The sequence below is a fragment of the Taudactylus pleione genome, unplaced genomic scaffold (assembly GCF_031769625.1).
Source record: "Taudactylus pleione unplaced genomic scaffold, aTauple2 ptg000191l, whole genome shotgun sequence".
Classification (NCBI taxonomy): domain Eukaryota; kingdom Metazoa; phylum Chordata; class Amphibia; order Anura; family Myobatrachidae; genus Taudactylus; species Taudactylus pleione.
This window is the reverse complement of record NW_028284593.1, coordinates 2,320,781-2,345,021: the sequence shown is the minus strand read 5'-3', so window position 1 is coordinate 2,345,021 and position 24,241 is coordinate 2,320,781. Positions and strand designations below refer to the sequence as shown.

General features: G+C 49.1%; 1 protein-coding gene across 1 annotated transcript in view; it reads right to left on the bottom strand.

Annotated features, from left to right (window-relative positions):
* COMT (catechol-O-methyltransferase) overlaps nucleotides 1-20,850 on the bottom strand; it is a 41,504-nt gene extending 20,654 nt beyond the window's left edge. The window contains exons 1-2 of the mRNA XM_088476669.1: nucleotides 20,746-20,850; nucleotides 18,250-18,456 (exon numbers count right to left, since the gene is read on the bottom strand). Of these exons, the coding sequence (XP_088332795.1) occupies nucleotides 18,250-18,388 (139 nt within the window). The 5' untranslated portion in view covers nucleotides 18,389-18,456; nucleotides 20,746-20,850. The remainder of the gene's footprint in view (nucleotides 1-18,249; nucleotides 18,457-20,745) is intronic.
* Between the last annotated feature and the right edge of the window lie 3,391 nt (nucleotides 20,851-24,241).

The window sequence follows — 24,241 nt, the reverse complement described above, 5'->3', positions numbered from 1 at the left end:
GAATCTGATTGGTTGCTATGGGCAACATCACTTTTAAAACTCACTTCTAAACACTCTCACTTTAGTAAATTAACCCCTTAGCTTCTAAAATTGGGGTGAACCCCGAAATAAAAAGAGTCCAGACTACACTAATAATTGACAGTGTCTATACCATCATCCTTCACCCCATCATGCCCCTTATCCTTCATGTCTGAGTATCACAACAACATCTTGCAATGTCTTATAAGAGCAAAGAGTTCCTCACAGTGGAATCCAGCCCTGCTCTTTTAATAGAAAATAAACAACTATTTCAAATGCTTCAGAATAACCTAACTCCCTTATGCCTCCATGGACATCAAAAATGGCAATCCGGGCGTGGCTTGGCAGCCTAAGGGAGAGGATGTACGGTACCGGAGCTCCTACTTCCATAGACCTTGGTGAGGCTGTTTGCAGGTCAATCCACCCTACCTCCCGCTAGGACTCTTCCTCGACTCCGGCGACCGGAGGTTCTCTGCAGCGGTGACCGGCTGACGTCCCGCCGGTGTCTCCGCGGTGGGACCTAGTGCACCACCTGCGGCCGCAGACTCGCCTGCCGCTGCGCTTCCAGCCGTAACTGGCCCCGGGAGATGAATACCCCCGCGGTGACCCGCCCGGCCTGGGAACAGACACGCGGCTAATGCTTGTGCCTGACTGTGGGATACTGCTGGTGGGGATAGCGCCGAGCTACACACGCTGGGGGACGTCTGGCAGCTCCTGGGAGAGGCCGGCGGCCATCTTGCCTATACTGACAGCCTGTGCCCCTCAGAGTCTGCTACTCCTGCTGTTGCTCTCCTGTAGCCTCATATTGTTGGGTGAGTGACGTGGTTCTCCCTGTAACCCTTCTCTATCCTGGGAACTCTATTGCCTACCCTGGTCTAACTGACAAGACAGTCGGGACCTTGGCCAAATTATCTATTCCTCACACTTATTCACATTCTCCTAGCTGAATCCTATGGTCTAATTGTGCTCTTCCACCTCCGTCACTCCCTTTTAATGTGATATATCAAGAAGCGGCACGACTTCATTCACTTACTGCTCTATTGTATTGGGTCTGTAATCACTGCTATACCAGTTAGCTTCTTCAAACACACTTCGCCTGCTGCTATTTTCAAAGGTGGCGTAATGTCGGATACTGGAATCAAACGGCCTCATGCATCTGCTCTGACGCAGGACCCAAGTCAGTGAGTCCCACTCCACAAGACAACCTTAGTGATGATGCTCCACTTACCCTGGGCCCTATGAAGCGACTTTTGGCCTCTTTTAAAACGGACATCTCAGCAGAATTCAAACTTGCTTTACAGACCTGTCAACAATCGGTCGCTGATTTAGGCCATCGCACAGACCACCTTGAAAATAAACGTAACTATCTCCCTATAGCATTGCTCAACATGTGAAAATGTATGCTAAACTCATTGCCAATAGACTTAACCCTCTTCTTCGCTCCCTTATACATTGGGGCCGGGTAAGTTTTGTGCGGGGGAGACAATCCCCTGATGATAATACCAGGAGAGTTATAGATATTATTGATGCCTTCTACGCATCGTACGATCCTCTCTTGATTTTGACGTTGGACGCGGAGAAGGCATTTGATAGACTTCATTGGGGGTACCTTCATGATGTTCTCAGTAAATTTTGGATCAATGGGGTAGATGTATTATAGCGGCACTTAAAGTGCCGCTATAACTCTTCCCGCTTCGCCTCTTTACCGAGGCGAAGCAGGAAGCACTACCGATGAGATGTATAAACATCTCATCGGCCGGAGAGGGGGAGCGTTAACTCCCCCCTCCGGCGCTACCCGCTAGAGACCGCAGCGCATCAGCCTAGTGCTGATGCGCTGTCTCTTCCCGGCCGGCTCCACTGAGCATGCGCGGGATCTCGCAAGTATCGCGAGATCCCCGCGTGGAGCCCTGGAGCCGGTAGCTGCTGCAGCAGGTCCCTGCTGTGGGGATAGGCTAGCGCCAGGTTATCGACAGCTACAGCCGGCCGAACGGTCAGACGATCTGACCGTTCGTACATAGCCCAGGCTATCAGCGCTGCTATCTTGTAGATAGCAGCGCCGATAATGACGGGCGCATAGCGCCCCTGTCATTTACCGCCCAGACCCCCGATCATACATCGGGGAGAAGCGGTATCAGCGCACATAATGTGCGCTGATACCGCTTCTCTGCTTCGTACATCTACCCCAATGGTAGAGCATTGACCTCCATATCTGCTCTGTAGTCTAATCAATCAGCTAGAGGCTTTGTAAATGGACTCCTTTCTCCTGCATTTCAGATAACTATTGGTACTCGTCAAGGCTGCCCCTTTCCCCTCTAGTATTTGCCTTGGCGATTTAGCCTCTAGCCGATCTAGACCATCTATGCAGGATTCTGTAGTGTACTGGTTAGTCCATGAAGTCTGTCTATTTGCAGATAATGGGCTTGATGCAGCTTTGGGAATAGAGTGAGAATTAGTACTTAACTATGAACCTGAACAAACCATGTTGCAATGCAAGGGGTGGAAATACATAGATACTGCCTGCTTTTGTTAGTAGCCCAGAAATACTGCACAGCTTTATTATTACACTGCTCTTTAGATGTCAGTTTGGACACCTCCCTACCAAATCTAAATATCTCTGCACATTTTAAATCTGCCCCACCTGCATTGCAACATGGTTTCTCCAGGATGATCAGTTAAGCAAATCTCACTTTATTTCCAAAGCTGAATTTGGCCCAATGTCCTCCTATCCCTCACTGATCCTCTTTCCTCTCTGCCTCATTTACATGTAGTTTAAGAGGAGTATTCTAAGGTATCTTACTATAAATTGAATTGTTCTAAGACTGAAGCCCTTACCATCAACTTCATCCCCAGAGCTTTACATTACCTTCGAACTATGTACTCATATATATGGAGGGATAGAAGTCTTAAATATCTATAGATCCAACTTACCCCTCAAATTTCATCAATGATATCCTGTAATTACCTTCCTCTCTTGAGTAAGATCTTGCTTATGTTATCTGATTGGATGATTCAAGAGGTCTCTTAGATGGGGCGTTTAGCTGCTTTAAGAATTGTCATATTACCTAAAATACTGTATTTATTTAAAACCGTCCCCATTCTAGTCCCCAACTATTAAGTAAATAAGTTTTATACCATTTTCCTCAGATATATTTGGAGAGGCAAGAAACCTAGACTAGCCAGACGTACGATGTCCCTTTTCAAATCTGATGGTGGTCTTGCGTTTCCGGACCTACACTATAACCAACTAGCGAGCCTACTATCTTAGCTCGGAGAATGGTGGTATTAGATATGCCCAAAGCATGGGTCCTCCTAGAATGCGGGCTGATATCACCTTTTCCCTTGATCGACATTTTGTGTCTGTCGTCCACTGTCAAACCCTATCCAATTACTCATTCTATGGTGATACAGGTCATCCGTAAAGCATGGTTAGAATTTGTATCTCTTTCAGATGATGTATCCCTACCCTTAACTGAGCTTTCATTGACAGGTTTAGCCAGGGGCGGATTGGGAACTTAAAGTGGCCCTGGAAAAAATTCTGAGAGTGGCCTCATTAAAATTTAAACTGTAGGTGCCCCAACACAAACATGCTAGCAAACAGTCAACTTGACAGCCATACAAAACAGAGAGCATCTTTGTGCCTGCCTCTTGGCCCCCGACCCTCTCCCTGTACAGAGTTACACTGCCATCTCCTGAGCCTCGGCTTTTCTATTCTCAGTGCTGCTGCAGGGCATCTGGGCCCAGAGCTGATCCAAGCTACAGCCATCTCTAGCTGATGCCTGCATGCATTGTGATGTCACAATGCAGGTCACAGCCCTATATAAAGAAAGCCCAGCTACTGGCAGCCATTTTGTGGTCCTACATTGATACTCTCTGCATAATTCCTGCTTTATTTAGGCAACTTTGGATAACGACTACTGATGTGAACTTTGGATTATATCTTCCAATAAGGTCCTGAACAGCAACATCTTCAAAAAAAGAATCTGAATAACATCTTCAGGTAAGGACTTTATAATAAATTTTGGCCTGTCACCCTTACCCCTTCAGACACCTCACTCCATTTTACCTGCAGTTTTTAATTTAGAAACAGTGGATAAAGCTAATTATTAATCTGATATGACATTGCATGACTTAAGATGGATACACACTTGTCCATTCCTCAGGGGATCCAACTCCAGACCAGACTGTTGACAGAATCCTACTGGAGACCTGGATGCAGACTCAACAAGCAGTATTCTGTGTGCCTACGCACCTGTCCAATTTAAGGCAGATCTCAGACAGTAGATGCAGAGAATGGGGCCCAGGCCTCCTCTGAGTGTTGCTGTCACTGACCCAGCCATCTCTGCCTCCATCTATCCTCATTAACTGATTTTCTACTTCAGGGTCCATAGGGTATCCACAGGATACCTTGGGGTATAGGTGTGACGTCAGTCGCAGGGCACCAAAGAGTTAAGCTTTCAGCCTCCCAGGATGCACTAGGTCCCCCTCCTATACCCCGCCCCCGGGCCAAGGCACCTCAGTTTAGTTTGGTGCCCGGCCGGAGTCGGGTGCACCTGTTGGAGTGGGGGCTAGAAGAGCCCCTGAAGCTTATTCTTCATGCAGCTGTGGCTGCACATCTGGATGAACAGCATGGACAGTCAGTCCTGACGTCCATGCTGTCTTCCCTACACCCCGCCGGTACCAGAACGCCGGTACTGATCCGGGGATGCTGGTGGGCGTCTGGGGTCACAGCTAGCGGTGACCCCAGATGCTCCGGACCATGGCCGGATTCAAGGGGGACAGAGGTAAGCAGCGGGGTCCCGCGGTGGGTCCCCGCTGATCACATGGTCCTAAGTCCCCAGGCAGGGGGCTCCCTGGGGACTGGCTGCAGCGTGGAGCCAGGCGACCAACCTGCGCTTCCACTACCCCCTGGGACAGCGGACCGCAGCAGTGCGGTAGCGCTGCGGCGTCCCAGGGGTTAAATGCATGCCAGGGGAGCGCGCCTTCCCTGTCTCACAGCCGGCGCCTCCCCCGCTGCACACAGCCCTCTCTGCATGCTGCCGACTGGTCCTGTGGCAGCGCTCCTCCCCCAGGCCAGCCTCCTCTCTGCTCCTCGGCGGCCATCTTCTCCAGAACGCATGGTGAACGCTGCTGGAAGCGCTGGACGGAAGCATCGTGGTCTGGGTCCCCCCGCATACCTCTCCTCCGCTGTGGTCAGGTCTGTGTATGCAGCGCTGTGTCCTACCAGGCCCTGTGTCTGTGTAGTTGAGTGATCAGCGCTGTTAGTGCAGGAATTGTTATTTCTCTGCATTGTATGTGACTGTGCTAGCGCTGCCTGTAACTTTTCTTCTCTAAACTGTCAGCTTTATTACTGTCCCTGTTCTTCTGCTAAAGCCCTTGCGGTGCGGTGCTGCAGGGTGGTCTCTCGCCTATTTAATACTTAATTGGTGAGAGAGGTCACATACGTGGTGCCATCATGTCTGAAAGTGATTTTCCCCTCCGGCTACAGTGTACCACGTGCAAAGTACCGTTAGCGGAGGGGGAGGGTAGCGCGGAGGGCCTTTGCCAGCAGTGTTTGTCCATGGCGCGGCCTATTACGGTTACAGCACCGGTACAGGAGCCGCCCTGGGCTTGTTTCGCTCAGGCGTTAACAGCTTTAGTGGGCCAGTTAGCTCCGCAGCCCGCGTTTACTCCGAGGGGTTTGTCCCAGCAGTCTGTGGTGTCGTCACCCATGCAGGGGTTCCCACGACAATTGGTGGTACCCCACAGTCTCCCTATTTCCCCGCTCCCGGGTTCTCAGGAGCCAGCGTGGGTTAACTCCCTGACGAGTTCTGTACAGCACTTGTCGGATGTGTTGCAAGGGGAGTCTGTGATGCGGCCTCATAAAAGGCCGGTGGCGTCTCTGTCCGCTCCTTATGAGGATGACGAAGGGACGTCTGATGATGGGGAGATTCTTGATCCTTACGATCAGGAACCTCTCCATACTAAGGACGCTGATGCTAAGTCCAAAGTATATATTCCTGGACTTATTCGGGCGGTCCGCACAGCCTTGGTGATTGAGGACGAAGTTCCCCCAGCGGCTAAATCTAAGTATGCCTTTTTCAAAGATGTGAAGGGCGATGCCACAGTCTTTCCTCTTTCGGGTCAGTTGGTGGACCATTTAGAGGAGGCGTGGAAACAACCTGGCAAAAGATACCAGCCGCAGAGACGCCTGGCGGTGGCTTATCCGTTCGCGGATAATTATTTTGCTAAGTGGGAATCCCCTCCACAGGTGGATTCTCACGTGACCCGTCTTGTCCGTAGTGCCACATTGCCGATGCCATCCATGTCCTCCCTTAAGGATGCTACGGACCGCAAGGTAGAAATCTGCCTGAAGTCCGCTTATTCACTTGCAGGGGGGGCAGCACGGCCGGCTATGGCCATTTGCTGGGTTGCCAGAGCGATGGAGCGCTGGGCGGATTCATTAGAGGCTTCTTTTGAATCCGACTGTCCGGCCGAACAGGCGGAGTTGATTGGCAATCTCCGTGATTCGGCCACCTACATCAACGAGGCGGCTCTAGACATTAGTACTCTGGTGTCTAGAATTTCTTCAGCAGCGGTAGCTGCTCGTCGCACCTTGTGGCTGCGATCCTGGAAGGCGGACGCAGATTCCAAGAAAGGTCTGGAAGCGTTGCCGTTTACCGGAGAAGTTCTCTTCGGTCCGGATCTGGATAAGATTGTGGCCACGCTGGCGGCAGCCAAATCTGCTTGTCTCCCGTCGGCCGCTGCTCCTTCTGGTTCGGGACCATCGTCCTTTCGGTCATCTAGGGCCCAGGGCAGGCCCAAACCACAGTCGTTTCCTCGACAGGCTGGCCCTAAGAAATCGGTCAAGCCCCGGAAGCAGGCATGGAGTACCAGACGTCCGGCCCCCAAGCCAGATGACAAGCCTGCGGCCTGACGGTCCGGGCCTCCCTTTGGGGGATCCCAGGGTGGGAGGCCGCCTGCTACAGTTCGCCCAGTGTTGGTCGACCACTACGACAGACACTTGGGTTCTGGAGGTGGTTTCCCACGGATACGCCCTCTCCTTCCGGCACAGACCCCCGGCTCGCTTCTTCACCACGGGTCTCCCATCAGACCGGAACAAGGCTACGGAGCTGCGGAAGGTATTGCACACTATGCTCCAGGCTGGAGTTATAGTGGCGGTTCCATTCTCCCAGAGGGGCCAGGGTTTCTATTCAAATCTATTTTTGGTACAGAAACCCAATGGGTCATATCGTCCGATTCTCAACCTCAAAGCACTCAACAAGTCTTTGCGGGTCCCGAAGTTTCGGATGGAGACCCTACGGTCCATCATTCTGGCGCTGGAACCTGGGGACTACTTGGTGTCATTGGACATACAGGACGCTTACCTGCATGTCCCTATTCTTTGGCGCCATCAACAGTTCCTCAGGTTTGCAATCCGCAGCGACCACTTCCAGTTTCGGGCGTTACCTTTTGGCCTGGCAACAGCACCACGTGTTTTCACCAAGGTGATGGCGGTCATGGCGGCTTCTCTGCGGCTGCAGGGAGTCCGCATGTTGCCGTATTTGGACGACCTGTTATTGGTGGCAGGATCTCCAGAGCTCCTGTTACGCCACTTGGACCTGACCATTGCACTGCTGCAACGGCACGGCTGGCTAATCAACTGGCAGAAGTCCACTCTAATCCCGTCTCGGAGGATTCTGCATCTTGGAGCCTTATTGGACTCGGGACAGCAAAGGATCTTCGTGACGGAGGACAAGATCTCTGCTTTACAGTCAAGGGTGCGCAGTTGCCTGCACAGCCGCCGGGTGTCCTTACACTCGGCGATGAGGTTTCTGGGCTCCATGGTGTCGGTGTTCGACATGGTGGAATACGCCCAGTTTCACTCCAGACCTCTGCAGCACCTGATCCTGTCCAAGTGGAACGGGCTGACTCAGTCTTTGAAGTCCCAGACGATTGTGCTCACCCAGGAGGTTCGCCTGTCCCTTTGCGTGGTGGTTACAGACGACCCACCTCAACAAGGGACGTCCGTTCTGGGTTCCAAATTGGGTCCTGTTGACAACGGACGCCAGTCTTCGGGGCTGGGGAGCAGTTTCGGGTCCACACTTGTTCCAGGGCAGGTGGACGCCGACAGAAGCGGAGCTTCCAATAAATATCTTGGAACTCCGTGCGGTCTTCAATGCTCTCCAGCAGGCACAGCGGTTTCTCCAGGGTCGCCCGGTGCAGGTCCAGTCGGACAACGCTACCACCGTGGCCTACATAAACAGGCAAGGAGGAACTCGCAGTCGGGCGGCTCTCGTAGAGGTCTCTCGGATCCTGGTTTGGGCGGAGCGCAATCTTCCGGCCATATCAGCGGTCTTCATCCCGGGAGTGCTAAATTGGGAGGCGGACTTTCTAAGTCGCCAGGACGTTCATCCGGGGGAATGGTCCCTGCACCCGGACGTTTTTCAACTACTGGTGGACAGGTGGGGTCTTCCAGAAATCGACCTCATGGCGTCCCGGCACAACAACAAGTTGCCGGTGTACGGGTCTCGCACAAGAGACGAAGGGGCGTCTCTGGTGGATGCTCTGTCCGTCCGGTGGACGTTCTGGTTCGCATACCTGTTCCCTCCGGTCTCCCTTCTTCCACGGGTAATCCGGAAATTCAAACAGGAAGGAGGGACGCTCCTGTTGATAGCTCCCGCGTGGCCCAGACGGCACTGGTTCTCAGACCTTCAGGGTCTGTCCGTGGACATTCCTCTGCGGTTGCCGCTACGACCGGACCTTCTGTCTCAGGGTCCTTGCCTTCACCCGGACCTGACTCGGCTGTCTTTGACGGCGTGGCTGTTGAGACGGCCATGCTGAGGTCCCGGGGGTTTTCCAGCTCTGTGGTGCGTACCATGTTACGAGCTCGGAAACAGTCTTCCGCGAGGATATACCATCGCGTGTGGCATACGTTCTTCCAGTGGTGTCGACCGAGAGGTTATGCACCGCGGGAGTTTCGTCTGTCTCGGATTCTCGCCTTCCTGCAAGCGGGACTAGATCATGGGCTTCGCCTTGCTTCTTTGAAGGTACAGGTTTCGGCCCTATCTGTCTGGTTTCACCGTAGGATTGCTACAATCCCGGATGTGCGCACCTTTATGCAGGGTGTTCTCCGCATTCAGCCGCCCTTTGTTCCACCTGTGGCGCCTTGGGATTTGGCTGTGGTCCTGAGGGCTCTCCAAGGACCGCCGTTTGAACCACTGGGCTCAGTGGATCTTAAATGGCTAACAGCTAAGACTGTTTTCCTTCTGGCCATTGCTTCGGCCAGACGTGTTTCTGAGTTAGGGGCTCTTTCTTGTAGACCCCCTTTCTTGGTTTTTTATGGGAACAGGGCAGTGCTCCGCACTCGGCCCGAGTTTCTTCCCAAAGTTGTTTCCCAGTTTCATGTTAACGAGGAAATAGTTGTTCCGGCCTTTAACTCACCGGGTCTTTCCGTGGGTGAGGCCTCTTTGGATGTTGTGCGGGCCTTAAGGACTTATGTTGACCGCACTTCTTCGTTTAGGAAGTCGGACGCTTTGTTTGTCCTCTATGGCTTCCGTAAAAAGGGTTGGCCTGCTTCAAAGCAAACTTTGGCAGCCTGGATCCGTATGGCTATTTCTGAAGCTTATCTTCATGAAGGCCTACCGGTCCCTCCTTCTCTGAAGGCTCATTCCACTAGGTCTGTGGGTCCTTCGTGGGCAGCTCGACGTGGTGCCTCGGCAGTTCAGATCTGCAAGGCTGCTACGTGGTCTTCTGTCCATACCTTCGTGAGGTATTACAGGTTTGACACCTTCGCCTCTCAGGATGCTTCCTTCGGGCGGCGGATTCTCCTTTCTGCACAGGAGCGTCCCCACCCTTAAAGGATACTGCTTTGGGACATCCCCAAGGTATCCTGTGGATACCCTATGGACCCTGAAGTAGAAAATATGAGATATGGTAAGAACTTACCCTTGTTATCTCTATTTCTACGAAGTCCATAGGGTTCCACAGGACTCCCGCCCTGTCGCACCTGTGCTGCAGATGGGCTTTGCTCTGGTCACCGGTTTTCCGTCTCCCTCTGGTGAGAATGTGATTCTTGTATGTGTCCAGATCTTTGTTCTCTCTCTTCCTTCTCCTCCTCCGGCCTATGGCTTGGTAACTAACTGAGGTGCCTTGGCCCGGGGGCGGGGTATAGGAGGGGGACCTAGTGCATCCTGGGAGGCTGAAAGCTTAACTCTTTGGTGCCCTGCGACTGACGTCACACCTATACCCCAAGGTATCCTGTGGAACCCTATGGACTTCGTAGAAATAGAGATAACAAGGGTAAGTTCTTACCATATCTCATATTTTTTAGTGAATCATAGTCTTCTTATATACCATGTTATATCATAAACAATTAGGATTAAGGAGACTATATATATTAAAAAAAATATATATGTTTTCGTTTATAAAGCTTACTATATGCTAATCATCATTCATTTAATCTTGCATATCAGCTAAGTAGGCAGATACTAGATAATTTACAATCAAAATGGATAAACTGCATATAATTTGCAGGGGGGGCCGCTTTGAAAATTTTGCTATGTGGCCCCCATCCCCATGGGTCTTGTTACGTCCCTGATCCTAGTGATCATCATACAGTACAGAGAGCATCTCAGTCACCGCCACAAGTTTAGAGACAGCTTGGTTACCACGATAAAGTACAGAGATCATTCCAGGGACTGCCAGACGGTACATAGAGCATCCTAGTGACTATACAGCACAAACAGCATCCTAGTTACCACCATACAGCAAAGATTTAGTATCTCATGATCACCATACAGCACTGACAGCATCCCAGTGACTGCCATAATGTATAGACGGCATTGCTTTGAGTGTCATACAGTACATTGAGCATCAAGGCAATGCCATACAGTACATCATAATGTTAATACAGTAGCACCCCAGACTTGTAGCTTGACCACTTCTGGATGACAAGCTCATGGAACAGCACTCTGGCTATAGCCGTGTCCAACCAACTGTGTGGAGACCAGCATAGGAGATCACCATGCTTGAGTGTCTGTGCACTTGGACCCTTTTTGCCATATGTTGGACAATACAAATTACATACATCTGCCAGTGACCAATCCGCCCTGCTGTTTAGGTGCTCATAGTTATTTTAGTCTGCATCAGTATTTTAAGTAATTGTTTCCTATAGATTAGTAAAATTAGCCAGTATTTTGGTTTAAGTTCTTATATAACCTGACACTATTTAAAGTTAGTATTCTGCAGTCTAGAGACTAGAATGCCAAATTAAGTATCCGTGAGTAAGTTTAATTACAATTGTATTTTGATTGCTGGCAATCTAAATAGTGTATTTCTGTTAGTTTGATAAAGGGATCTTCATATGTGCACTGTATGTGTGGATGATTATGTAATATTTCCCTCACCCCATTTATGAGAGGAGGAGGAGGAGGAGTCAATTAAATGTTGAGGAGGGGAGGTCTGGTGGCTGGGATCCACTCTGTTAATCCCCAATACTTTCCTACTCTCCCGGGAGTGACGGGAGGCTCACAACATTTCGGGGAGCCCCACGCACCCCCGGAAGAGTATCCAGATCTCCCAAAAAAGCAGTCCCCAGGTGCATGCACACCACGGAATTCCACAGAGGCACTCATCCATCGGCTGGAAATGTTTGGTGTCCACTGCTGGCTAACACATGCCTGGTGATTAATGAGAAGATGGTCTCCAGGGGTCTGCAGGTGGGGGAGGGGAAGAGACAGATGACAGCAGCCGCCAATCCCATCATCCACAGAATACATCCACAGGCAGTGTGTGTGTGTGTGTGACCCTGGCTTTGAGACGCTGCCTGTGCTGCTCACCTCCCATCCCTACTTTCCAGCACCTGACGCCGCCAGCAGAGCGCCATGGGAGTAGTGGATCAGGAGGGGATGGGCTGGTCTGGGGGTTTTACCACATTTTCATATGTACTAAGCCCCGGCCGCCCTATAATCGGTGCGAAAAACCTGGCGTTGCCCTATAGAAGCCTATGGGCTTCTTACAGCATCCCGCACCCGACGCTTCGCCGCCGCCTCGCAGACGGCCAGCACTGGCCCCCACTCACCTTAGTCTCCTGGTCGCCGGACCGTGCTCCTCCGCCTGTTAATCTTCTTTCGGGTGCAGGGAAGAGGAGGAGGAGGAGCCTGGGAGTTCCTGCACATGTCTTCAGCAGGAAGTAGGAGGGGGTGGAATCCCACGGAGACCCCCTTACCCGGAGTTGGCTGCTTCGCAAAGGGCACCCCTTTGCGATACTATTAGCATATGCGATTAGTAAGGTTGCGGTGACTGGCGGAATGTACACAGCAACCTTAGTACATCCCGCCCTTAAAATTAACTTTGTTCTGACTTGCCCTTACTAGAATACCTCTTATCTCCGGATGATTTTACTGTTGTTATTTTATCGATATGTTAACTTTTCTCCACCATTAGTGTGGATTTGTATATACATTTATTTGTTAAATCTGGAGAATGCCAAATTTGGAGTTTGTTTTCTTCTATAATATATACAGATGATTTGACATCTTTCATGTGTATCCCCTTCCCCTTTTTTATTCTGTATCCTTTTTTTTTTTCTTATATCTTAAATAAAAATACTGAAAAAAAAAAAATAAATAAATGGGAATCAAACTTGCAACCCAAGAGCCTCGCGCCAACTTTGTGATTGTGATCTAAACAACATTCCAACAAGAAGCTTTGCGTAACATAAACTGGTTAGATGCCAAGATGGAGGAGGGCATGCAGATTAGGTTTTGTCGTTACATTTACTAAGAATATAATATGAAAAGGAGAGAGTAGACACAGGATACAGAATATTAAATAACTTACTTTGACCAGAGTTCTCTGTATTATCTCACTCTAAGGAGGTGATTAAATTCCACGCAGTGCCTCCAGAAAGGTTGACTGAAGACACATTGGGACCTTTGCTAATTGTTCCTCACACCCCATACATGTTAAATTGTTTACCATTGTAGTGTTAATGTGCTCAGCCAGACACGGTGGTGATGTCTGACAGCAAATCGCTACCTAATGCCGGGCATACACGGCCAGATAAAATGCCTATCAGACAGACAGACATTTTATCTAGGAGCCTGACACCCAAGCAGATATCACAGGCATACATAGTGAGATATTAAACACTGTATTGGCCTGGATATCTGCATTCCTCCCCTAGGGAGGAGACATTTTCCCATTCGTTCCTTGTGAAGGAACAGATCACCCCGACAATTGTAAAATGTATGCCCAGCATAAGCCTTGTATTAACCCACACAATATATTGTTTGTTTCTTGTTCTAACCTATTTAGGGTCTATAATAATAAAACCTACTTAGGCCACTAATAAAGCCGCAAACTAATAATAATAACATAAAAAATAAAATATATATATATATATATAAAATATAATCAGATAAAAGTGATAATACAAAAGGGGAAAAAAGTCAAACCAGCTGAAGCCGCTCTTGGCTCCAAGCCTATGTAACCTCTAGTGTTAAAATTATGCATTTAACATCCATCTTTAATGCATGCTAAGTGAATCTAAATAGATGTGTAAATACAAGTTGCTGTATGAAATGAGACCAGACAGAATTACGTAGGTTATGCTTGCTTGGTTAACTTGCAGAGCTGTATGGTATTTTAGATAATTTGGATTTTACTTTAGTGCATTGGTGCATGTGAATGTAATGGGAAACTTACACTGATCTCAAAGGGAGTACAGTGTAAATGCAAAGAGAAGCAGTTAATAGGCATTTAAATATGCATTTCAGGTTTTTAAAGGACAGTTCTGTAATCACAAGACAGAGACACCGGACTTCGAGCCATATTCAGTTAGAGGCGAAGTTTTCGCCTGTCCGACTGTTCGCTTCATTCGCCTGTTTCAGAGGCGTATTTATTCCGTGCTCGTCCCCGCTTTTCGCCTAATTCAATTGCAAAACAGGTGAAAACGGAAATCGGCGAATGCGGAACAGGCGAAAAGTACTGAAAGAATTGGAGAAATCAGTCTGTACACCAGAAAAAGATATATTAACATAATCAATATAGATGTGTACTAATAGCCCTAATAAGACTATTATGGGGACTTAAGTTGTGTAAATTGCTTGCTATTAGGGTCTAGGTAAAAGTGGTGAAAAATGGCATAAAGCTGTATTTTTTGGTGCAAATAAGTAGTCCTGTCAAATTTGGGGTACTTGAAAATGGGTGCTAGCATATTTTTATGTCTCTAAAGTGAAATTTTAAAAACGTGAAAAATCCACCTGCTGCATGCACCTGCAATCCCAAAAACACCTGACCCATACTTGGGGACCCCCAAGAAGTCTATATCGATACTTTTAATGTTTATCCCCCCACTTTTTCAATTTTCACCCCAAAAATGACATGTCTTTTTTGGGGTGTTCTTAGGTTGTTTGTTTTTTTGCAGATTTGTCCTTTGGGGGGCTGTCCCATGGGGTCTGAGTTGTTTCCCCACGTTTGCACCCCAAAATAAAGATTTTGCATTTCTTTTCACCAGCTATTGATTGGAGAATCATTTTTGGAGAATTGTTTCCACTTAGGCGAAATTGTCCTGGAATCGAATTTGGCGAATTTTTTTTAGACAAATTTTTTGCAAAAAAACAGGCGAATATGGCTTTTTGCCTCTAATTGAATTCCCCTCTATATGTCAACTTCCCTGTTCCAGCTGCTTACAGGTGCCTTTAGTGACTTTTAAAAGATGCATGTTCCCTTCCTCCACCTACACAGCTTCCTTACAGCTAGATCTTACAAGATGGAAAATATTACTGCTTTTATACCTAAATTCCGGGTCTGACCCGGAGGTTGGAACAGGGTTCCAAACCAGATCAGACCCAGAATTTAGCCGGCGCCGACCCAGGATATTCCTGCGTCGACGCCGTTTACACCGGAGCCAGGTCTGCAGTGATCCGGCTCTTCCAGCGTGGAAGTGGACGCTTGGAGATGCCGTTTATACTGCAGGGTCTCACTAGTCATTCCCGTGTTAAACCCTGCAAGTTACCTGGGTTGGATTGCTGGGTCACTCGATCCAGGAATCCAGCCCTGTCCCCTTTTACACTAATGCTGGGCATACACGGCCAGATAAACTGTCAGACCGACAGACATTTTATCTGGCCGGCTGCCAGCCGCAGATGCCGCCGGCATACACTGTGAGATTCTCTCACAGTGTATTCGGCAGACATCTGCTCTCCACCCCTGGGGGAGGAGACATTTCCCTGATCCTTCTGTAGGAAGGAACACAGGAAATGTCTGTCTGTCGGCCGCGCTGGGCATACACTGCCCGATGCGGCCAACAGTTTACCAGGTAAATATTGCATCGGACGGGCATGCTGGACAATCCTGCATGCCCGACCGAGCAATATTTAACCCTCGGTCCCCCGCACACACTACAAATATCGGGGCGATCCGCCGATATCAGGTGGATCGCCCCGATAATTGTAGCGTGTATGGCCAGCATAAGGAGCTACCCGGGTTAAACCTGAGAAGACACTAGGAAACCAAACCTACAAAGCAAAACAACGATTAAGATAAAAAGTTGGAGGAAGTTCACTATGGGGCATATTGAATTGGGCGTGAGGTTTAGCGAGGAAAAAACCTTGTGCCCAATTTTGGATTTCCGCAGGTATGCGCGCTCCCGATACCCACGGTATCCAATTAACAAAAAGTGGTCACCAGGTTTTCAGAGCTGATAGCCCAGCTCTGCGTACAAAAACAAAATAAATTACACTTACCTGCCTGGTGGTCTCCGTGGCTCCCGGTGGCGTCCCCTCCATCGTCTCACTGGGGAGGGGGCTGCTGGGAGCCCTGGGGGCTGCTGAGAGGCTCCAGGGGCTGCTGGATGTAGTGTTGCCAGCGCCCACACACTCACGGATGCAGAAGACAGCACTTCGGAAGGTGAGTATTACTAAATTAAGCTGATTGTAAACTTCCAATTGCTTAATTAGTCATTAGGAGGGGTGCAGCCGAGGTCCCAGAGCATTTCACAACTTTTTTTCCTAAAATTGTGGATTTTAGGAAAATTGGTCGTGCTCTGGAGGTGCGCAAAAAAAAGAACCTCCCGGCGCTCAAAATAGAAAAAATCCTGCACCTAATTGAATAGCAGAAATCCCGCACCTGCAGGAAAAACCTCGCAGGTGCGGGATTTTTGCTATTCTCACCCCCAAGTGAATATGCCCCTATTAGTAGATAATTATGGGGGGAACTAATTATGACTACTAACTAGGATAGCTCTTTCTTAATTACCTGATTGGCCAAAAAAAATGCCCATAGGTATCTGCTGTTTGGGATATTTGGGAAAGATCAATAGATCATATTTGCCAACCCTTCTTGAAGGAGGATCTGTTTTCTTTACAAGCCTCCCGCTCCCCCACAAAATGTAATAAATCTCCCGCATTCCCCACAGCCCTGTCTGAAATCTGGACTGCACATTCTCCCTCAAACTAGTTTTCAAAATTTTGCAAGTATGCAATAGATACATTGCTCATATATTTATAATTGAACATGTAACCCACACCAGATAACATGACTTCATTTTTCAGTACCCAAGTTGGCAGACATACCTAATAAGTAAGACCTATATCAGTAATCTCCTAAAGCGTTAGTTTACACTAAATACCCCTTACTCTGTGTAAATATATTCAATGTACTCCATGAAAATGTGTACACCAAAAGACAACATATGCAGTTAAAATGACTTTTATGCATGTTCTATTTATTTACTAATATATTTAAGTCACTAAGTTACTTTACAGCCTGAAGTATCCCTTGAATCTATCTGGTGTACTGTAGTACCCTTGGGGTTTGTTGGAAATGACATGTGTGCAGGTGTTAATATTGCAGAGCTATATAGGCACACACCAGCAGATGACTCAATAGTCAATACCATTCCATACAGTTTACCAACCGGTGTGTGTATTCTGCTTGTGGGCAGTGGTGCAGGATGCTGGAACAGCTATATAGCAGGTTCTCTCTAGGAGCTAAATAGGAGACTTCTGTCTCCCTCCATGTCACTCTTACACAGTACAGACAAGATGGCCCCTGCACATGCTCAGTAGTGATCATCTTGGGTTTTGGCATTAAGCCTCCCTGGAGAACGGGAAGACTGGAGTCTGCACATTGGCACACTCCTCTTCCAACAGGGTTCACATCATACATGCCTACCCACCCAGTTTTCACGAGAGGCTACCGATTTACATCACTTCTCTTGCATTTTGCCCACTTCCTACTGAAGTGGGCAGAATTGGGAGAATTTCCACAGCGATCGCGGCTCCCCATGTAGGGGATGGGGCTTAATGATGTGATTCTCCATGAATTGTGTCATTTAGCCACGCCCCATATTTAAATGTAAGCCAATCTCGGCAATTTGCCACGAAGGGGGCGGGGCTTAATGACACAAACCATCAGGCCCCGCCCCATCACAACCCACCTGCTTCTCCTCCCCAGGTTTCTCCCGGGGAGGAGAAGCAAAAGTATGGTTCACATATGACAGCTGATAATCTAGGCTCCAGAGAATTTATATTCTGTTAATATGTCAAGTATTTGCAGCTATTAAGCTCTACAAGTAATAATGTAAATAAACTAACATTACCAGATCACAAGGGTGCATAATGCCCAAGGGGGTCAATGTGCAGCCCCTCCAAGCCCCGCATCGTATCTTATGCCAGCAAGTGGGTCCCTCCTCCGCAGCACCATCCTCCCAAAGAGGTCACTGGGAATATAGCACTGCAGAGGAGGAGGAGGGACTCGCCAGCACAAGGTAAGTATATTATTATTACATTTTATTTACAAGGCACAAGTGTTCGAAAAACAAAGAAACGGATGATTGGTGTCCAGGGGCAGAAAGCCCAAGGAGGGTGTGTAGCAGGTGTGCAAGAGAAGTAGGTGAGGAGGGAGGAGGGCCCTGCTCATGCAGGTTACATTCTTAAGGGAAGCGGGAGACAAATGGAAGAAATAAGGAGTGAGCCAGTGTAAGGAGAGTTAAGAGGTAGACCACGTGGTGACATGGTCAAGTATAATATGGGTGCAGGATGTGCAGTGAAGGGCACCCCTTGACCCAGGGGCCCGTGCACCCATTATAAATATGCCTATGCCAGATCATACATGCAGTGAAGTTATATCACATGCATATTGCATACCTCCAAAAAATAAAACTGCAGATGTGCATATGATTGAATGTGTTGCCATATTAGACAAATCCCTCATACGCTATATCTTAATAGATGGGTAGCATATTACCTTTCTCATCTCCCACATTCATGGCCCATTCTTTCTGGCTGCAATATTTATCAATATGGTCCACCACGCTTTGAGGGTCTCCACGCTCTGCATTCTTCAGCACAAACTCCAAGATCCTCTGTTCTTTAGTTTGAGACATTTAAACAACAAATCTTCAGCCTAAGTCAAATGATTTAGAAGCAGATGTTCTGTACTTATCGGTGGAACCTTGAAAGAGAATGTGAGAGGAGGTGAATACCAGAAGTGAAATTAAACTTAATTTATGAGGTTATGGAGTCTAAAAATAAAGAAAACTGTTTTCTAGTGTATGTAAATGAACAGTATCCGGATGAAAGATGAACAGTTGATAGGTCGACACCATGTTGTCGAGACGACATGCAATAGGTCAACAGGGACAAAAGTTTCAAATGGTCTGTTTTTTTTTAATGTTTTTTCCATATTATTTGTGTTGGGCCATACTTGCCGACAATCAGCTCAAGCCTTCCGGGAGGGAGCGGATTGTCGGCTAATAGCGGGGGGCGGGGCCGGCCATTGGGGACGGAGCTGGCATTTTGGGTCACACTGGGGGCGGAGCCGCATGATCGCGTCATCGTGACTCCGCCCCCTCTTCACAATGCTGTGATTTTTGGCATTGTGAAGCAGGGGGTGGGGCCACGATGACTCGATTCTGCGCGAATCGCGTCACCGGGCCCCCCGCCGCGGGGATTTCTGTTTTTTTCAGAGGGGAGGTGGGGAGGATGTGAGACATCCGGGAGGCTTGCCCTCCTTTCCGGGGGGCCGGGAGCGGCACCCGAAAATCGGGAGGCTCCCGGCCAAATCGGGAGGGTAGGCAAGCCTGTGTTGGGCTTAGGCACTTGGGGAGGGTTAGGCTGCTGGTGGAGGAGCTAACTATGGTTAGGCACCATATGGAGGGTTAGGGATGAATAAAACACACACACACACATACATATATTTTTTTTTTTTTGTGTGTGACAGGGAGAGCCTGTGTTCACATGAGGTTACTGTGGAGCAACAGGATTGAGCATAAATGGAGCAATAAACAATGGTTACGAGCTCCAGTCCAGGTTTTCCTGGACTCTGTTGTAAGCCACAAGCAAAGCTAATTAGCAGCGCCTATTATCTCTCTTTCAGACTACAGTGATCCAGCCAACCATGGAAGTCCGCAGAAAGCATCTAAGGCAGAATACTCAGCATCTCGCCCATCACTGCACCAGACGTCTGACCACAAGGAAGTCTGGTAGCAGCAAGGAGGTTAGAGATAGCTGATCCTAGGCTGAACCCTGACACACTACAAGTGCTTCAGTGTGTAATTCAGCCATGTGATGTGTATTATGACACTCCGTCTTAATTATGCACGCCTCTGAAATGGCGTTAAGACGCACAGACATGCCTGCGTTCGCACCACCACCACCCTGTTTCCATCGACCAACCCCAACTGCTCATCCTGTCACTCATTCTAGCGAGGCATTTATGTACAAGGGACGATCGCTTCGCGATCGCATGGACTGGTTCACGTGCGCGCACTGCATCTTATATGCATGCGCAGATTGCAAACATCGGCAGGCTACGTGCGAACACAGCCTAGCAAACAGGTCTGAATTGGGCCATGAGTGCCACACCTTGCAGATATAGATATACCCCTGTGTTTTGGTTCTAAATAATCATTGTGTTTTCTAAATGTTTTGGTTTGGTTTTGGATTCTTTAAAAAAAAAAAAAAAAATTATAAAAACACAGCTAAAAGCATGTAACTTGATCCTGTTTTTGTTCCTATTGTATTATTTGTTTTTTTAGAACCAAGTTCCAAACTTGGTGGGAAGACCCGAATCGAGATTCTGTGCTACTCGGAACCCCAAAGTGATCTGAGCCGGGACTCAGAACCCCAAAGCTTGGGTGTGGTGTATAGATATGTCTGTAGTATATGGTAGTCACTAATGCTCGCTGTAGAATATAGCAGTCACTAGGGCAGAAGTTCCCAAACGCGGTCCTCAAGGCTCCCAACAGTTCAGGTTTTAGAGATATCCATGGTCGAGCACAGGTGACTTAATTATTACCTCAGTCAATTTGATTCAACCACCTGTGCTTAACCATGCATATCTCTAAAACCTGAACTGTTGGGGAGTTGCTCCAGGTATTTTTGCTATTCCCTTCCGGTCTATGCGGCTTTGGTTGTTCCAGATCCAGCGGCAGTGGCAGCAATACTGCAACTAGCGCCCGCCTGGAGAAAGACGGGAAGCGGCAGTGTTATTGCAATTTACACCTGCTTACAAACAAGACGCATGCCGGCTGACACGGACAGACACGCCGCAACCACGAGGCACAGGAACAGGTAATACCGACCTGCAAAACGGACACTCAAACTGGGGCAGCTAGAAAGTCGGTAAGTATGGTCCACCCCACCCATTTCTACTGTGTCACTGACCCATTACCTACAAGTGGTGTCCAGGTACACAGCAGCTGATCTGTAACATAGAAAGGACAAGAGAGAACATACTCACTGTGTGCTCTTTGGGTTGCAGAAAACAGGAAATAAGCTATGTGCATGCTTTGCCTTTAGTACTGCTCTGCCCACCACCAGGCATGACTAAGCAAATGTGGATTCTGAGCAGTGTTTCCACTGTGAAGTCTCGGACTTCCCTGCTCAGTCCTGTTTTTCCTGTTTAAAAACGCAAAATTGCATATTTTCCCCTGTCCCTTATGGTTAAAGCACTGCAATAGATGCTTTAAAAGCCTACATTAATGCCAAAGCTTACAACATGAAAGTCCCTGTATGATTTCCTTTGCTTGTGCAGTGATCACTTTGCAAAAAAAAGCTAGTGAGACTCCTGCTGTTTGCACTATTCAACTATTCCCCCCTCCCCTCTCATCTCCAGTTTCCACCCCTCCCCCATCTCCGCTCCTATGCTAAAATGTCATATAGGGCTCAATCCAATTACCCACAAATAAGCGCTTCTATATGCTGCACTTACAGTGCTGCCGGATTATCAGATTTTTGTTTACAGCCCCGCAGGGCTGCGTACAAAAATCCACAAATCTGGGGCGAGATAGGGTCATGAGTTCTGACGCCTTTGCCAGTTGTTTACACGCCGCTGCCACGGCAACTCACCCACCTTGCGTGCAGGGAGTTAATTGATTTAATGAAGTGATTTTATATACAAATACAGACTTTGGTACAGCTGACTTGTGTGTAGATGGAGTTGCAGTTGCAAATGTACAGTATGCATATTCCCCAGGAGGATAACATTGTCTTTACATAAGAATGCTGTGGCAGTAAATTGTCACTGGTCCTGATTTAGAGATGTACATATTACCGATGTTTTAGCAGTTGAGCGATTATCGGTCGTCTGCCCATGCATCAGAGTCGCACTGCACATGTGTAAAGGTACATTACTGTAGTCGCTCGCAACGACTATTATTTGCAGTGTAATTGACAGTCAGAGAGCGTTTAGGCGTGGTAACGGGGAGTGCTGGCTAAAAAAGTAGCCACGTCAGGGACTATTTTGGGGGGTGTCACATCCTGCGTCTACAGTCCCGTACACAATAAACATGGCTCCGACGTCTCAGCCTCCGCGGCAATTCTGCGTGACCATAGAATTACGCAAGACTGTTAACATAGAATTATCTGCGACTGATGATGTCTCTCTGTACGATGCTTGGATTTGCAAAGAGGCTAGTTTTGCACAGTAGCTCCATAAGGGATTACAGCTGCGGTGGCAATTACACACACTGCGTGAATACAATTATATTACGGGTTTATTATATTATCCTTTATTTATATGGAACCACATGGGTTCCTCAGCGCCTTACACAGTACATAAACAAATGAGCACACAAGAAAAACCGTTATTAACAGTATAAACAATGCAGGACAAATACATGATATTTATATATTTACAGGGGGCACGTCACCCCAGCCATTGATTACAGCTGCAGTGCAGCAGAACTGCACTTAGAGCTGAAGGAGGCTGAAACGTGGAGTCAGGACAGGGGGCGGGGCTACGCTGGACTCAGTGCCAGGCCGGTTAGGTCTAAAGTGAAGTGGTTTACAGGACCACTGACGTCACAACCATGTGATTCGCGACAACAGGGGGAGGAGCACGGTTCAGAACAGGGGGCCAAAAGTGTCCCCTCGCGGGTTTGCTTTGCTTGGCATGCTTTGGACACTGTAGTGGTCACAAGGTCTGACTTAAGAGGTCCTTTCTCCAACTTGGATCTAGCAAAAACCTTACCTGGCTATTAGCATGCGACTAGGGAGAGGAGGGGATGGAGGAGCTACTGTGCAGGCAGCGAGTGTAGTGTACCCTGTAAGGTGAGAGAGAGGGGAGAGGCACTATATTATCTGCCTGTATATGTGTGTATTTCTACTTCAGGGTCCATAGGGTATCCACAGGATACCTTGGGGTATAGGTGTGACGTCAGTCGCAGGGCACCAAAGAGTTAAGCTTTCAGCCTCCCAGGATGCACTAGGTCCCCCTCCTATACCCCGCCCCCGGGCCAAGGCACCTCAGTTTAGTTTGGTGCCCGGCCGGAGTCGGGTGCACCTGTTGGAGTGGGGGCTAGAAGAGCCCCTGAAGCTTTTTCTTCATGCAGCTGTGGCTGCACATCTGGATGAACAGCATGGACAGTCAGTCCTGACGTCCATGCTGTCTTCCCTACACCCCGCCGGTACCAGAACGCCGGTACTGATCCGGGGATGCTGGTGGGCATCTGGGGTCACAGCTAGCGGTGACCCCAGATGCTCCGGACCATGGCCGGATTCAAGGGGGACAGAGGTAAGCAGCGGGGTCCCGCGGTGGGTCCCCGCTGATCACATGGTCCTAAGTCCCCAGGCAGGGGGCTCCCTGGGGACTGGCTGCAGCGTGGAGCCAGGCGACCAACCTGCACTTCCACTACCCCCTGGGACAGCGGACCGCAGCAGAGCGGTAGCGCTGCGGCGTCCCAGGGGTTAAATGCATGCCAGGGGGAGCGCGCCTTCCCTGTCTCACAGCCGGCGCCTCCCCCGCTGCACACAGCCCTCTCTGCATGCTGCCGACTGGTCCTGTGGCAGCGCTCCTCCCCCAGGCCAGCCTCCTCTCTGCTCCTCGGCGGCCATCTTCTCCAGAACGCATGGTGAACGCTGCTGGAAGCGCTGGACGGAAGCATCGCGGTCTGGGTCCCCCCGCATACCTCTCCTCCGCTGTGGCTCAGGTCTGTGTATGCAGCGCTGTGTCCTACCAGGCCCTGTGTCTGTGTAGTTGAGTGATCAGCGCTGTTAGTGCAGGAATTGTTATTTCTCTGCATTGTATGTGACTGTGCTAGCGCTGCCTGTAACTTTTCTTCTCTAAACTGTCAGCTTTATTACTGTCCCTGTTCTTCTGCTAAAGCCCTTGCGGTGCGGTGCTGCAGGGTGGTCTCTCGCCTATTTAATACTTAATTGGTGAGAGAGGTCACATACGTGGTGCCATCATGTCTGAAAGTGATTTTCCCCTCCGGCTACAGTGTACCACATGCAAAGTACCGTTAGCGGAGGGGGAGGGTAGCGCGGAGGGCCTTTGCCGGCAGTGTTTGTCCATGGCGCGGCCTATTACGGTTACAGCACCGGTACAGGAGCCGCCCTGGGCTTGTTTCGCTCAGGCGTTAACAGCTTTAGTGGGCCAGTTAGCTCCGCAGCCCGCGTTTACTCCGATGGGTTTGTCCCAGCAGTCTGTGGTGTCGTCACCCATGCAGGGGTTCCCACGACAATTGGTGGTACCCCACAGTCTCCCTATTTCCCCGCTCCCGGGTTCTCAGGAGCCAGCGTGGGTTAACTCCCTGACGAGTTCTGTACAGCACTTGTCGGATGTGTTGCAAGGGGAGTCTGTGATGCGGCCTCATAAAAGGCCGGTGGCGTCTCTGTCCGCTCCTTATGAGGATGACGAAGGGACGTCTGATGATGGGGAGATTCTGGATCCTTACGATCAGGAACCTCTCCATACTAAGGACGCTGATGCTAAGTCCAAAGTATATATTCCTGGA